Source organism: Salvelinus fontinalis, chromosome 37 (genome assembly GCF_029448725.1).
Source record: "Salvelinus fontinalis isolate EN_2023a chromosome 37, ASM2944872v1, whole genome shotgun sequence".
NCBI lineage: Eukaryota > Metazoa > Chordata > Actinopteri > Salmoniformes > Salmonidae > Salvelinus > Salvelinus fontinalis.
In genome coordinates this window covers 14,803,073-14,819,938 of record NC_074701.1, presented here as the reverse complement: position 1 = coordinate 14,819,938, position 16,866 = coordinate 14,803,073, and the positions used below count along the sequence as shown (strand labels likewise).

At 43.8% G+C, this 16,866-nt stretch overlaps 1 protein-coding gene across 1 annotated transcript in view; it reads left to right on the top strand.

Annotated features, from left to right (window-relative positions):
* The first annotated feature begins 9,525 nt into the window (after nt 1-9,525).
* The window catches only part of LOC129836202 (echinoderm microtubule-associated protein-like 4), a 103,470-nt gene continuing 96,129 nt past the window's right edge, over nt 9,526-16,866 (top strand). Inside the window, exon 1 of the mRNA XM_055902059.1 lies at nt 9,526-10,257. Within this exon, the coding sequence (XP_055758034.1) occupies nt 10,233-10,257 (25 nt within the window). The 5' untranslated portion in view covers nt 9,526-10,232. The remainder of the gene's footprint in view (nt 10,258-16,866) is intronic.

Sequence of the window (16,866 nt, the reverse complement as noted above, 5' to 3'; positions counted from 1 at the left end):
CAAATATTGAGCCACTATTTATCTCCAGCTATTAACCATTTATAAATGCACGTACAAATGTGTTTAATATTGAACCCTCATGTATCATCATGCAACCTTATTTTCAATGGTTGCACAGGTAAACAATAGTTATTTTCTCACTTTTGGGTGTAATGCATTGTTGCTCTGTGTCATGAATAGAAATGGTTGGTTTTCAGACCAATGGTCAACTCCCATGATGTGTTTTCCCCACGTTTGAAACCGTGATGATGCATCAGTACACTTATTTATTCGAGGAATGAAGGCCTCATCTGAAGATCTCAAACCATATTATTGGTGTGGTTGGCTGGTTTCAGATAAATTCCCCCACCTTTTTATATTCTGCGAAACGCCATTGAAATAAAGACGACCTGAATCGTGCTCACAATTTTCTGTTGACACTGACATCATGTGACAGTGCGTCGTGAAGAATCAGGATGAATGGCACAAGGGATGGAGTGATCAGCTAGCAAGAAATCGTGTGGATAAGAGAGTTGCACATGTTGGGTGCTGATGGGAAATAACATGGCGTCCTTTGAGAGGGCAAGAATGAGATGTATGTTAGGAGAAGTGTAATATGATCATAAGGACACGTATACTTGGAATACGGAGGAGGAATGGAGAAAGAAAGAGATGCAGAGGAGGTCGAAGAGAGTGAGGGAGGTAAAGGGTGAGCTTGAATCGGTTGAAGATGGGAGATGGTTTGTCGAAGAAGAATGGTGAAAGTGTAAGCAGAGTGAGCCGAATGAGATCTGGAGACGAAATGGAAGTGAATGAGGGCGACGTATCGGTGTCACACCCGTTAAAGGAAGAGGACCAAAGTGCAGCGTAGTGAGCGTACATTTTCTTTTATTAAAAAATGACGCCGAACAAAACAATAAACGCTACAAAAACAAACCGTGAAGCTCAAAAGCTATGTGCCCTAAACAAAGTGTCACGCCCTGGCCTTATTATTCTTTGTTTTCTTTATTATTTTAGTTAGGTCAGGGTGTGACATGGGGAATGTTTATGTTTTGTTGGTTTTGGGTGTTTATTTGGTAAAGGGGTTATGGGGTGTAGTATATGGTTTTGTGTTGAGTGTAGATGTCTAGCGTTGTCTATGTTGGTTAGTTATCTAGGAGAGTCTATGGTTACCTGAATGAGTTCCCAATTAGAGACAGCTGATTTCGGTTGTCTCTGATTGGGAGCCTTATTTAGGGTAGCCATAGGCTCTCATTGGTGGTGGGTAATTGTCTATGTAAGAACGTTTGTAGCCTGTATGTTTGTGCACAACGTTTGTAGCTTCACGGTCGTTTTGTTGTTTTGTTAAAGTGTTTTGTTCGTGTTCATCTTCGTGTTGTATAATAAAAGAAGATGGCTTATTTTCCAACTGCTGCATTTTGGTCTGTCAATCCGCCACACGATCGTGACAGAATTACCCACCATAGGACCAAGCGGCATGGAAGGCGGCAACAGGACCTACCTACACAGGATTTCTGGAGATGGGAGGAAATTCTAGACGGGAGAGGACCCTGGTCACAGCCAGGGGAATATCACTGCCCCAAGGCAGAGATAGAGGCAGCACGGCGACACGGGAGGAAGCCCAAGAGACAGCACAAAAATTTTTTTGGAGGGGGGCACTTGGAGCAGTCGGCGAAGTTGAGGGGTGAGTCTGAGTGTGTCGAGGAGTTATTGGACAGATTGGAGGAGAGTGAACGAAGGGGAGATTATGAGACATTCGAAGTGTTGTTGACGAAATTGGAGGAGAGTGAAGAGAGAGAGCTGTTGGTTTGGCAGAGTATGCAATGCATTCTTCCTGAGGAGCGTATTAGCTGTCCGATGCCACCTGTGTCAGTTCCTCGTACTCAGCCTGAAACTCGTGTTAAAGTTCCGGAAGAGTTGATGCCGGCTATACACACCAGGTTTCCAGTACACCTTCACAACCCGGTGTGTCCTGTTCCTACTTTTTTCACTCATCCTGAGATGCATGTCCCCAGCCCTGTACCACTAGTTCCGGCACCAAGTATTAGGTCTAAGGTGCGTCCCCAGAGCCCTTTACGCACTGTTCCTGCTCCCCGCACTAGCTTTGAGGTGCGTGTTTCCAGCCCATTACCACCAGTGCCTACACCACGCATCAAGCTTCCTGGGTGTCTCCAGAGCCCTGTTGTTCCTCCACGTACTAGCCCTGTGGTGCGTGTCTCCAGCACATTACCACCAGTGCCTACAACACGCACCAAGCCCTCTGTGTGTTTCCAGAGTCCTGTACGCACTGTTCCTTCTCCCCGTACTCGCCCTGATGTGCGGGTCCTCAGCCCGGTACCACCAGTACCGGTACCACGCACAAGGCCTATAGTACGCCTTGAGAGTCCAGTGTGCCCTGTTGCTGCTCCCCGCATTAGCCCTGAGATGCGTGTCCCCAGTCCGGTACCACCAGTTCCGGCCCCACGCACTAGGCCTAATGTGCGTCCCCAGGGTCCAGTATGCCCTGTTCCTGCTCCCCGCACTAGCCCTGAGATGCGTGTCCCCAGCCCGGTACCACCAGTTCCGGCACCACGCACTAGGCCTAATGTGCGCTCCCAGGGTCCAGTATGCCCTGTTCCTGCTCCCCGCACTAGCCCTGAGATGCGTGTCCCCAGCCCGGTGCCACCAGTCCCGGCACCACGCACCAGGCCTACAGTGCGCCTCAGCCGGCAGGAGTCTGCCGTCTGCACAGCAATGACTGAACTGCCCGTCTGCCAAGCGCCATCTGAGCCATCCGTCTCCCCAGCGCCATCTGAGCCATCCGTCTCCCCAGCGCCATCTGAGCCATCCGTCTCCCCAGCGCCATCTGAGCCATCCGTCTGCAATGAGCCTGCAAAGCCGCCCGTCTGCCATGAGCCTGCAAAGCCGCCCGTCTGCCATGAGCCCACTGAGCCGTCCGCCAGACAGGAGCCGCTAGAGCCGCCAGCCAGACAGGAGCCGCTAGAGCCGTCCGTCAGACAGGATCTGCCAGAGCCGCCAACCAGACAGGATCTGCCAGAGCCGCCAACCAGACAGGATCTGCCAGAGCCGCCAACCAGACAGGAGCAGCCAGATCAGTCAGCCAGCCATGAGCAGCCAGATCCGTCAGCCAGCCATGAGCAGCCAGATCCGTCAGCCAGCCATGAGCAGCCAGATCCGTCAGCTAGCCATGAGCAGCCAGATCCGTCAGCTAGCCATGAGCAGCCAGATCCGTCAGCTAGCCATGAGCAGCCAGATCCGTCAGCTAGCCATGAGCAGCCAGATCCGTCAGCTAGCCATGAGCAGCCAGATCCGTCAGCTAGCCATGAGCAGCCAGATCCGTCAGCTAGCCATGAGCAGCCAGATCCGTCAGCTAGCCATGAGCAGCCAGATCCGTCAGCTAGCCAGGAGCAGCCAGATCCGTCAGCTAGCCATGAGCAGCCAGATCCGTCAGCTAGCCATGAGCAGCCAGATCCGTCAGCTAGCCATGAGCAGCCAGATCCGTCAGCCAGCCATGAGCAGCCAGATCCGTCAGCCAGCCATGAGCAGCCAGATCCGTCAGCCAGCCATGAGCAGCCAGATCCGTCAGCCAGCCATGAGCAGCCAGATCCGTTAGCCAGCCATGAGCAGCCAGATCTGTCAGCCAGCCATGGGCCGTCCCTCAGTCCGGAGCTGCAGTCCCTCAGTCCGGAGCTGCAGTCCCTCAGTCCGGAGCTGCAGTCCCTCAGTCCGGAGCTGCCCCTTACCCTGGTGCTGCCCCTTACCCTGGTGCTGCCCCTTATCCTGGTACTGCCCCTTATCCTGGTACTGCCCCTGACCCTGGTACTGCCACTTACCCTGGTACTGGTCCTTAGTCCGGAGCTGTCCCTTAGTCCGGAACTCCCCCTTAATGCAATGGGGTTAATGTGGAGGGGGGTCGTTTGGAGGAAGCCTAGGAGGTGGTTAGGTACTGTGGTGACGTGGGGACTACGACCAGAGCCGGAGCCGCCACCGTGGAGGGGAGCCCACCCAGACCCTCCCCTAGACTGTGTATGGTGCGCCCGGAGTTCGCGCCTCAAGGGGGGGGTTATGTCACGCCCTGGCCTTATTATTCTTTGTTTTCTTTATTATTTTAGTTAGGTCAGGGTGTGACATGGGGAATGTTTATGTTTTGTTGGTTTTGGGTGTTTATTTGGTAAAGGGGTTATGGGGTGTAGTATATGGTTTTGTGTTGAGTGTAGATGTCTAGCGTTGTCTATGTTGGTTAGTTATCTAGGAGAGTCTATGGTTACCTGAATGAGTTCCCAATTAGAGACAGCTGATTTCGGTTGTCTCTGATTGGGAGCCTTATTTAGGGTAGCCATAGGCTCTCATTGGTGGTGGGTAATTGTCTATGTAAGAACGTTTGTAGCCTGTATGTTTGTGCACAACGTTTGTAGCTTCACGGTCGTTTTGTTGTTTTGTTAAAGTGTTTTGTTCGTGTTCATCTTCGTGTTGTATAATAAAAGAAGATGGCTTATTTTCCAACTGCTGCATTTTGGTCTGTCAATCCGCCACACGATCGTGACACAAAGTAAACTTCCCACAAAGACAGGTAGAAAAAAGGGCTACCTAAGTATGGTTGTCAATCAGAGACAACGATAGACTGCTGCCTCTGATTGAGAACCACACCAAACACACACCAAACACAAAGAAATAGAAAACATAGAAATAAAGAAACTAGAATGCCCACCCTTGTCACACCCTGGCCTAACCAAAATAGAGAATAAAAGCCTCTCTATGGCCTCTCTAGGGCGTGACAATCGGAGGTGGCAGGTTTGGTGAAGTTTTCGAAGCCCGAGGCCTGCGCCGATGGTCAGGATGAAGCTGAGTCTGTGACGGTAGAAGTAAACTTTTTGGAGAAATTGGACCCCTGTCTTTTGGCTAATCCATATGTGGTTTCAGGGTGGGTGAAAACGGAGTTGGGTGATCAAATCAAATCAAATTTATTTATATAGCCCTTCTTACATCAGCTGATATCTCAAAGTGCTGTACAGAAACCCAGCCTAAAACCACAAACAGCAAGCAGTGCAGGTGTAGAAGCACGGTGGCTAGGAAAAACTCCCTAGAAAGGCCAAAACCTAGGAAGAAACCTAGAGAGGAACCAGGCTATGAGGGGTGGCCAATCTTCTTCTGGCTGTGCCAGGTGGAGATTATAACAGAACATAGCCAAGATGTTCAAATGTTCATAAATGACCAGCATGGTCAAATAATAATAATCACAGTAGTTGTCGAGGGTGCAGCAAGTCAGCACCTCAGGAGTAAATGTCAGTTGGCTTTTCATAGCCGATCATTAAGAGTATCTCTACCGCTCCTGCTGTCTCTAGAGAGTTGAAAACAGCAGGTCTGGGACAGGTATCACGTCCAGTGAACAGGTCAGGGTTCCATAGCCGCAGGCAGAACAGTTGAAACTGGAGCAGCAGCACGGCCAGGTGGACTGGGGACAGCAAGGAGTCATCATGCCAGGTAGTCCTGAGGCATGGTCCTAGGGCTCAGGTCCTCCGAGAGAGAGAAAGAAAGAGAGAAAGAGAGAATTAGAGAGAGCATACTTTTATCATAAGATGACTTTGAGTTACCTTCACCGATTCTACATCACAGAAAGTGGTTTCATTTCAAGCTAAAGTGTACTGTTACCTGGCTAGCTGATGTTAGCTGGCAGGCTCCCAAGCTAACATTATGTATATGATGTTATTATTCGTATCCCAGAGCCGTTTGCTTGGCTAGTTAGAGCCTAATGTTACCTAGTGTTGTGGGGGCTGTGCTTTGGCAAAGTGGGTGGGGTTATATCCTTCCTGTTTGGCCCTGTCCGGGGATATCATCGGATGGGGCCACAGTGTCTCCTACCACCTCCTGTCTCAGCCTCCAGTATTTATGCTGCAGTAGTTTATGTGTCGGGGGGCTAGGGTCAGTTTGTTATATCTGGAGTACTTCTCCTGTCTTATTCGGTGTCCTGTGTGAATTTAAGTATGCTCTCTCTAATTCTCTCTTTCTCTCTTTCTTTCTCTCTCTAGGAGGACCTGAGCCCTAGGACCATGCCTCAGGACTACCTGGCATGATGACTCCATGCTGTCCCCAGTCCACCTGGCCGTGCTGCTGCTCCAGTTTCAACTGTTCTGCCTGCGGCTATGGAACCCTGACCTGTCCACCGGACGTGATACCTGTCCAAGACCTGCTGTTTTCAACTCTCTAGAGACAGCAGGAGCGGTAGAGATACTCTTAATGATTGGCTATGAAAAGCCAACTGACATTTACTCATGAGGTGCTGACTTTCTGCACCCTCGACAACTACTGTGATTATTATTATTTGACCATGCTGGTCATCTATGAACATTTGAACATCTTGGCCATGTTCTGTTATAATCTCCACCCGGCACAGCCAGAAGAAGATTGGCCACCCCTCATAGCCTGGTTCATCTCTAGGTTTCTTCCTAGGTTTTGGCCTTTCTAGGGAGTTTTTCCTAGCCACCGTGCTTCTACACCTGCATTGCTTGCTGTTTGTGGTTTTAGGCTGGGTTTCTGTACAGCACTTTGAGATATCAGCTGATGTAAGAAGGGCTATATAAATAAATGTTATTTTATTTAATCTGTGGTAGCTAGCTATTATTGTTAGCTAGTGTTTAACATTACTTGCTATCTATTAACAAAACTAGCTAAGCTTAAATTGTGTAAAGCATGATAATGATTACAGTAGTGCTATGTGTTGCTAGAGTGTCTATGCTAAATTGTCATAAATGTCTCTTCTCTCCCATAGATTCCCATAAAGTATCAGACTCCAGGATGGGAAAATGTTTAACAAGAAAGAAACAGATGAAGACAGAGAAGGGGGCCATGAGACCCTATGTTGTGTTTTAAATAGTTAATCTGTTTTGAGTTTCTATTCTGACTTGTAATGTTAAAAAAGGGGGAGTTCATCTGAACTAGCTAGGCTACTCACTAGACCAAATGGTAGGCTACAGATTTGAGTCGCTACAATTCAAATTCCCAATGTATGTTTCTATTAAATTACATTCTGTTCTTACTACGTATTGCATGTTTGAGGAGATTATATGTGCTTATAAATGTTAGCAACTCATTAATAAATGGTCAGTAGGTTTCCACTATCTTTAAAGGTATATCTTCCAGTCATTTGTTAATGGTCAGTGGATTGCCACTTTTAAGGTATCATTTTAGCATTTATAGATGTTAATAACTCAGTTATAAATGTTAATAGGTCTGTCACTTTAAAATAAGGTATACCTTTAGCAGTTACACATGTGGGTAAATAATGTATAGATGATTTGAGAGTTCACTCCGAGCATAGACATAGTTATAGTCAGTATTGAGTACCCATCACTACATACATGAGAGAAGATGTAACACTTTGTTCAACATGTTCAGTCAATTAATGGTGGGTGTGAAGACCAAAACATTCAACGTTGTGAGAGGATACCTCCACTGTTTCACCAACCAAAGGTATTACGGTTACCATTTCACACAGGAGCATTCACCATACTTGGACTATCACAGAAAAGTGATGTGTGTTGATATAATCTGGTAAGGGGTAATATGTTACGAATGATGATTGAATAATGTCCTGTATGTAAATTTGGCCAGGGAATCAGGGTTTCAAAGGTGGGTGAAGACACATCATGAAAACCAACCTCTTCTGTTCCTGGGACAGCACCAATGCTTCACACCCAAAAGTGAAAATAACTATTGTTCAACTGTGCAATTATTGAATATAAGGTTGCATGATGATATGGAAGGCTTAATCTTATAATAATTTGTAAGTGCATTTACAGATGTTTAATAACTGAAGGTAAATATTGGCTTACTATTTGGCAAACACTATTTATTGATGGTTTATAATGCATATACAAATACTCGTTAATAACTGAAATATAACCCATTTATAAACCCTTTACAAAGTTGAAGCTTTACCAGTAGTACAGCGGGTACTATAGGGTAAGATCTAGGTAACAGGGACTCTAATTGTTATGCAGAGATGCAGAAAATGAAGTGGAGTTACTACCATTACTTCTAAGTAACTTTGGGTTACTCCTAAGTCATCATCTCCAACATTGTGACCTTCCATTTTAGAGCTTTGCTTTAGTGTGGGTTGAGGCCAATACATTCATATTAGTTGTGTTCCTCCACTGTATTCACCATTCCTTATTTCTATTGGGGTGTTTCTGCTTGCCAATGGAATGTCTAAGCCCATGTACAGTATTGAATACATGAAATTTGATTGTGATGACACTAATGAATGATTCCTGCACACAAAGTGCTTATTTTCCCTTTTTTTTTTGGATCACATTTAATATTGGATTTGATGTGTATGAAATTGTTTTGTGAAATATGCATAAAAGGAGAGTAATGTCCCATAATTCTGCACCTTTTGATAGTTGTGTTTTGATCATCGTTAGTGACGGCAAAGAAAATATTTTGATCACTGGGATTTTTAAAATGATAGACGAACTTACTTTGTCAGCTTAGACTCCAAATAAATGTACGCGTTCATCTTTTTGCAGACAGTCCTGTTCTTTTGAGGAATGTATCATCAATTGTGATCGTATCATATAGCTTTGTTGAATTAATTTACTGTTTTGTAAAAGGCCACAGAGTTCTGTGTCTTGAGACACAACATTGATCTAAAACAGGGATGGGTAACTTTGATGGGGATGGCAGCCACAAAGATACCCACACATTTATGCGTACCCACATCCATACCCACACATTTGTGGACCCAGAAAGAGTAGCTGCTGCTTCTGCAAAAGCTAATGGGGATCCCTAGCCTTTTGGGGGCCCTAAGCGACATTTTGTTTCTTGCAATGTCGTGCAATTCTACACATTCTGCCATGAGATGTTGAGAAAATGTTGCAGTTATAAAGCATTTAGCTGCAATCGACACATTTTGCTATGCGGCGGAGAGATTTTGCAATTTTACAGCTAATTTCACGCAATTCTATACATTTTGCCATAGGATGGAGATAAACGTTTTTTATATGATATCTGAGTGAGAATGACTAAAAAAATCAACGTGGGGGGGTCCCTGGTCGGTGATTCAACCATGATTATTACACGTTTAGATAGCTGCCAAGACTAACTTACCAATCGAAAAAATGTTTGCTGACATGGCTAATTGAGTGACTATCAGTGACTGACATAACGAGAGAAAAACTGCTGACGCACAGCCGGGTTTTAGATGGCGCCGACAGATATGGTAGCTCTGCTTCTAGCTCCTCAGCAACAACAGAAATGTCTCAATTGCACCTTATTGTATCGTACTTTTCTCACTCTCAACAGCACAGGAGGTTGGTGGCACCATAATTGGGGGAGAACGGGCTCGTGGTAACGACTGGAGCGGAATTAGTGGAATGGTATCAAATACATCAAACACATGGTTTCCAGGTGTTTGATGCCATTCCCATTTGCACTGTTCCCGGCATTATTATGAGCCGTTCTACACTCAGCAGCCTCCACTGCCAACAGTATATTGAGACCCTGACCGGGTAGGAAAAAAAGAAATGGCAGGTCGGCCCGCCAGTTGACCATCACTGACCTAAAAAAACGCTTGTATGCGATTGAGAAAAACGGCATTACACAAACAGTATTACACTCAGCTGTGTGTCAAATTGAGGCGCGCCAGTTAGCCACTCAGCTCCGGTCTGGAAGGGAAGCAAGCCGTGCCAAAGCGGGCGGAGTCTGAAAAGCTCTGCCTATCCTCCGGTCGTTCCTAGTTACCACAGCCAGAAGGTCATAAACCTCGTTTATTTCTAAAACGTATCTTCTTAAAATGTGATTTTAAACCTAACCACACTGATAACCACACCCTAACCTTGAATTAAGACCAAAAAACTCATTTTAGTTTTTGATGAATTTTTACGATAGCCTAACGGACAATACTGACGTTGTGACCGTGGTAACTAGTGGAAACCCTATCCTCCCTCCCCCGGCGGAGGTGTACGATCGTGGAGTCAAGCAAGAAGAGACCGTGATTAACTGGCCAGAGAACCACGGTGTGGCTCCGGACTGAGAATTCACTGCGACTCGGCAGAGCCCAAGTTTGCTACGAGACGGCCGCGACCACTGCGAGAACAGTTGGCTAGAGAACTCTCCGCCTTGACCGCCTGTCTGGATAGCCCGCATAGAGGCCGACATCCCGCTACTTGCCGAATACAGGACTGGAAACGACTGCAGAATAGGACCCGTCATAACAGGAATATTTATCGGCGTCTGCTCGGCTATTTCTCCCAGAAATGGACGGTTTCGCCGGCAGTTTGGGTAAGTTAAAGACGAACTCTAGCCTATTAATAGAATTCACATAGCAGACTGAAATGTATTATAGACTATCTTAATGTACAGGCTACACGTGTCAGTTCTTTATTAAACCAATGGAGTTAACGTTGTAACATCTGATGTTAACGTTGTAACAACCGGAATTCTGACATCCAGACAGAGGTTGCCTGCAATGTGTTAAAGTGCAAAACATTAACGTTATATGAGTGTCCTTATTTTATTGCTTTGCTTTTCTGTGCTGGATATCACAAGTAGGCTTCACTTGACATAGGCTACCAAATACCGCAATAGGGTTCTAAACAATGCGAGAGATATTGTGCTATTCTCTCATACGCACTCGGTTGTGCGTTCATGCTGTATCTACGTCAATTGCCATGTATTGCTATGGCAAGGAGTCCTTTGAAACCGCCCGAAACAAAGACTTGTGCGTCGAAGAAACGATTCAACAGGAAATTATTTATTTATCCAGTCAGTCTGCCAATGCGCGTAGAATCGTGTGTGTGTGTGTGTGTGTGTGTGTGTGTGTGTGTGTGTGTGTGTGTGTGTGGAGAGCCGGAGACAGACAGACAGAGAGAGCAAGGGGACGTGTCAGATGAGTGGCAGTCCAAGAAGGGGGCCTTCCAAAGGTTCTAATATAGCCCTACACAATGACATTACAACTGACTGATATTCTAACAAAATTACTTCAACTTCCTCTTTAGGTACCAGGCAGGTGACTGTCCCAAAGGACTGTACATGATTAGAATATGCACAAATACTTCCTTATTATAACATTTTTATGAATCTCAAAGACTGATCGGCAATGTAAACAATAATGCAATATCCTACAGAATACTGTCAATTGTGTAAATTGCACACCCCATAGGAAATATAGTAACAGATGGTCTATAAAACCCCTCTCAGAGTTAACTGCAGGTGACTTCCGACAGTGTTTCTCTTTACAGCGATGATGGACCATGCATGGCGTCGGTTGCTCTCAATGTCACTTAAATTCTTGCTGTTGTTGTGCTACACATGTGCATAGTTCGTCTTTTTGTGTTGCCTTGGCGATGCCACAGGCAATTATGTCGGTGTGTGTGTTTATGCATGCTTGATATAGAGTAGGTGGTGGTAGTGTCATTCTGTCCTTGTCCTTCCCATTCAAATGTGGTAAGTCTATCTCTCTCTCTCTCTGTGTGTGTGTGTGTGGGAAAGAGACAGAGAGAGAGAGCGTCTCATTCCCTCCCTCAACCTTCACGTTTGAATGCAGTAAAGTTAAAGGATGCAGACTTTAGCCAAGCCCTAGAGCACTGCAGAGGAGGAGAGTGTGTGAGAGAGGGTGCCCACGCAGCCTATGAGGCTTTGGGTGCATAGCACGCCACGGCATACATGCTCAGTCATCATACCCGTTCTGCAGTGTCCGTATGCTGTGCCAGCCTGTTCTCATCACCTCAACACTTACCGTAGTGCTGAATTACTCAGTGCAACACACACACACACACACACACACACACACACACACACACACACACACACACACACACACACACACACACACACACACACACACACACACACACACACATTGCTTTACATAGAGTACTATTATGCAATCACTTATGATATATTTACAGTAGAGACAGACATGCCACGTAGTTTCATATACATACTGCCCTCCGGGCATAAGCAACACACCATATATAACATATATACGCCACAGTCTAAAGAAACTTGTATCTGCTTGACCCTTTCAAACATATGTAATGTTACTTTATGGGATTTTTTTTTCTTTCTGCATAGGAAGGATCTCTTGCACAATAATTGACTGTGACATTTGTAAACAGAAGTGACAGAGCATCAGGTTTGCTGGGGCATTGCAGTGATAGATATGGGTGCAGCTGTAAGGTATTGTTTCCCCGGGTATTGATAGTGTGTCATATTGTTGAATTAAATTAAAGATTCACACCACTGCTAAAATAGGGTCAAGCTCTGGTTGGTAACCTTTGTTGTAAACCCATAAAGTCAGAGGACTTAGTTATTGATATAAGCAGCATCATAAATGGACTTCAGTAGTACTTCATGTCAGTTGATTCATGTGGTTGTATGTACTGCGTGTGAGTGGATGGCAGTGCCACTGTGCCAGGCCAATGCCAAAGCAGTTAACAGGGCTCCTACACTTTTAGAAAAAAAGGTTCCTTATAGAATCAAATAACCCTTTTATAGGGTTCTTTGACCAGAACCCTAGAGGTTCTTCTTTACTGAACCAAAATGGTTCCATATAGAACCCTACATGATGCCATTTATGAATTGTTGCTACTACTGTTAAATAGTAATATTGATCTTAGAATATAATTGAATAAAGGACAAAAGAATATCAGCATAGTTTTTGAATTTATTGTAATTATATGCAAACAGTTTGGAAATATGCACTGTGTTTGAATGAAGGCCCACGTCAACTCTGGCTGACTTCTTTACAATACAATATACTTTTTCCATTAGTTACAGTGAACACCAACTGTGTTTCTTCTCCATTCTCAACCCCTTGAGCAAGGGCCTTGCTCAAGGGCCCAACGGTAGGGGAATGTTTTGAGGGTATGAACCCAGCAGCCCTCCAGTTGTCAGATAAAAAAAACCCACCCTGCCCGGGATTTGAACCGGCCACAGGTCCAACTCCTTAGCCGATGGGCTACCTGCTTGACTGGTTGCAGAGAAGAAGAAAGGAGCAAAACCATGAGTTCATGTTAAGAAATAATACATTTATCTGCCAAATTGAAGACAAAAAGCTATGTAGACATGTCATTATTATGATGGAGAAGAAGAACTTGCATGAAGTTTTGAGCCGTTTCAAAAAGGGATCATGGCTTTCACCTGGATTCAACTAGTCAGTCTGTCATAGAAAGAGCAGCTGTTCTTAATGTTGTTTATACTCAGAGTGGATAGTGTGTAAAAAGTAATGTCATGATTAACTAGGCTATTGAATCACCAAGACTTATTATACATCATTTATTATCAATAATTCATACCTCTTCTCAAATCAGCAACAGTCTTCTCGTGGCTTCATGAAACAGGCTTGTCCCCTCAATTGACTCCACACTGAAATACTGAAATGAAATAAACAAATGAGCTAATTGCCAATATCAGTCTGTAGCTCTATTTGGGATATCCTGTAATAAAAAATATATAAATATTTGAAAGAATTACCTGGCCTGCTTGTAAAGTGGTGGATTAAAAGTAGCCTGTTTAGCTAGCAAGCTTACTAACATGCTCAAATTCTCATAATGTTTTAACTATTTATCTAGCCTATAGTTTTATCATATTGCTTTGTCATATTTGAATTAAATAATCAACTTTGCTTAACTTAACCCTCCTGTGTTAATTCATTCTGTTTTCCCATTCCAAAATGACTGTCCCATTTATAGCTGATTATAAATCCATAATAATACGTATATTATCACCTAATGTTGTGTTAGATCTTTTTATCAACTTAAGTTCGTGAACATTACAAGTTTCAAACTTCTATTTGCTATTCATGGCCTGTAGGCCTCATTGACCTGAGCTCATACAACTCCTTTTTGAGTAAAGAAAGCATAATGAATGGATTATTGACTATAACAAATGCTCAGATAAAACATTGTGCTATTTATCACAGTCTACAAGGACTCTCTCCTCCTCACCAGTGTCATGATCAAAGATATGATCAAGAGCCTCATATACAGTATATCGTTTGGTCATTGTGCTGCCACAGAATGAATTGTGAGCAAGGCCTCAAAAAAGCTTTATATACCAGAGCTGCTAGAAAAGTTCTATATATTATTGAAACAATGTTGCGATTGTTTGGGGAAAGAGTCTATTGGGGAAAGGTTTCCGTGGGGGTTTCCATGGAAGCCAAGAAGGGGAGTGAGGTGTGTGCTCAAACACACATGCATGTGGGGGTCTGGGAGAGGAAGTGTGTCCATCTGATGAATGGGCATGTGCCTGAACTCAATTTTATGCACTAATTGTAGTCTCACCCATTCATTTTTAAAGAACGGTCATTTTTGACAGGGAACACAACAGGTGTACAAAAGTTAAATAAAACACCCAAAATGTAATGAAAGTCATCAAAAAGTATTTTGTGTGTTCAGATGCCCTTTGTGGACAAAGTCATGGAACCTTATGACAGTCAGATTAAATGAACTACGACCGGAACACAGCAGGAGGGTTAATACATAGAAAAATAATGTGCTTATTGTTAAACTACTTGCAAGTTGGTTCAACCACCGTTCTCTTGCATCATCATGCTGGAATGAATTTGCTGTTGGTTTGAGTCGCCATGGCAGTAAAATTTTGATTTGACCAATCCAAGAGGTTCTATATAGAACCCCTTTTTTTAAACCTAAAACCCTTTTTCCATAATGTTAGACTGAATTAAATAAGAATGTTGACTTAACGCGACGTAAGAAGCAAAACTCGTTTTTCCATCAAAATAATTTTTATTGCGAGCTAACGTGAAGTAATAAAGGAATTTGCATATGTCACGAGAAAATATACGTTGCCCTTATTAAACTCCAGATAAATCAACATCCATTGATGGAACATTAACTCGTTTGACTGTCATTGTCATTTCTTGTCATTTCTTCAACTTGAGGCAATTTCGAGGTAAGAAGTGTTTGTGTTGCTGTCATGCTGGAATCGGCTACTGAGGATGCGGTCGTAATGTCAATCACTGAATCAAATATTAATAACATGAACTGAATAAGCTTGTAGCCTAATCTGACGGACTGTTACCATCAATCTAATGCAGCCATTCTAACAACAGCTGATCGCAATTGCGGTAAGCTGTGACCATGATCACAACTCATAACTTCCAATTTAATTAACTAAACATTAATAAAGGCTACAGCAGCAATAAACGGAAGTTATTGCTTATTTCTTAAATCTGTTTGCCAGCTCCATGTAGTCTACACAAGTGGCACAAATTGATTTGCAAGGACTCCAGTGCTATCAACATATTGTGTCAAATGCAGGCCACAGTAGCCTACAATAGCAGAGATGCAAATGTATCATTCTCTACATTTGAATGTCAGTTTCATTGTGAACTCTTCCCATAACAGAAGCACGCGAAGGAGTTCCATTTCAAATGTCCGCTCAAGACCTAACAACTGAGCATGCGCAAATCCCTTAACTCGCTTGATACGGTTTTCCATAAGCAAAGTTGGCGTACCTCTTCCAAGTGAATTTGTCTAATGCGCTCTAGTGCGCCCAACGTTGATTTAAACGGTTTTCCAGTGCGTTTGTCGCTGTTATTTTGTTTGACGTACATCAGTTCTAGCGGGTTATTTTTGATGGAAAAAGGGTTTAAGAGTGTCTGCTTTTATGAAAGACATGTTTTCCATATTTTTCTCATTCTAGCTACAGTAGCATTTACTTAGCAACAGCACAGGTTTGTATGAACCGTGCTGTTTGCCAATCAGACCTCAGCAACAATGTTGCAAAGTAAATACATGTTTTTAGATTTTTTTTGCTAGTGAAGTCAAAATGAAATACAGAAATATCAAATTTACATAAGTATCCACACTCCTGAGTCAATGCATGTCATCACATTTGGCAGCGATTACATGTGTGAGTCTTTCTGGGTAAGTCTCTACGAGCTTTGCACACCTGGATTGTACAATGTTTAGTAAAAACATTATTTTTTTTTAATTCTCCAAGCTCTGTCATGTTGGTTTGTTGATCATTGCTAGACAGCTATTTTCAACTCTTCCAACAGATTTTAAGCCAATTTAAGTCAATACTGTAACTAGGCCACTCAGGAACATCCAATGTCGTCTTGGTAATCAATTCCAGTGTATATTTGGCCTTGTGTTTATTGTCCTGCTGAAAAGTGCATTTTTCTCCCAGTGTCTGTTGGAAAGCAGACTGAACCAGGTTTACCTCTAGGATTTGGCCTGTGCTTAGTGTTATTCTGTTTATTTTTTATAAACCTATTACAAGCATACCCATAACATGATGCAACCACCACCATGCTTGAACATTTGAATAGTGGTACTAGGTGATGGGGTGTGTTTGCCCCGACCATACCATAATGACAAAGTAAAAATATGTAGATTTTTTTTTTTTGCAAATGTATAAAAATAATGAAATATCCCATTTACATGAGTATTCAGACCCTTTACACAATACTTTGTTGAAGTTCCTTTGGCAACAATTACACACTCAAGTCTTCTTGGGTATGATGCTACAAGCTTTACACACCTGTATTTGGGGAGTTTTTCCATTCTTCTCGGCAGATCCTCTCAAGCTCTGCCAGGTTGGATGGGGAGTGTTGCACAGCTATTTTCTGGTCTCTCCAGAGATGTTCGATCGGGTTCAAGTCCGGCCTCTGGCTGGGCCACTCAAGGACATTCAGAGACTTGTCCTGAAGCCACTCCTGTGTTGTCTGCTGTGTGCCAAAGACCCCTCAGAGACATCAAATCTCCTTAGCCAGCTGTATCAAAAGCGTTGGCCAAGTCAATAAAAATAGCAGCACAACATTGCTTAGAATCAAGGGCAATGGTGACATCATTGAGGACCTTTAAGGTTGCAGTGACACATCCATAATCTGAGCGGAAACCAGATTGCATACCTGAGAGAATA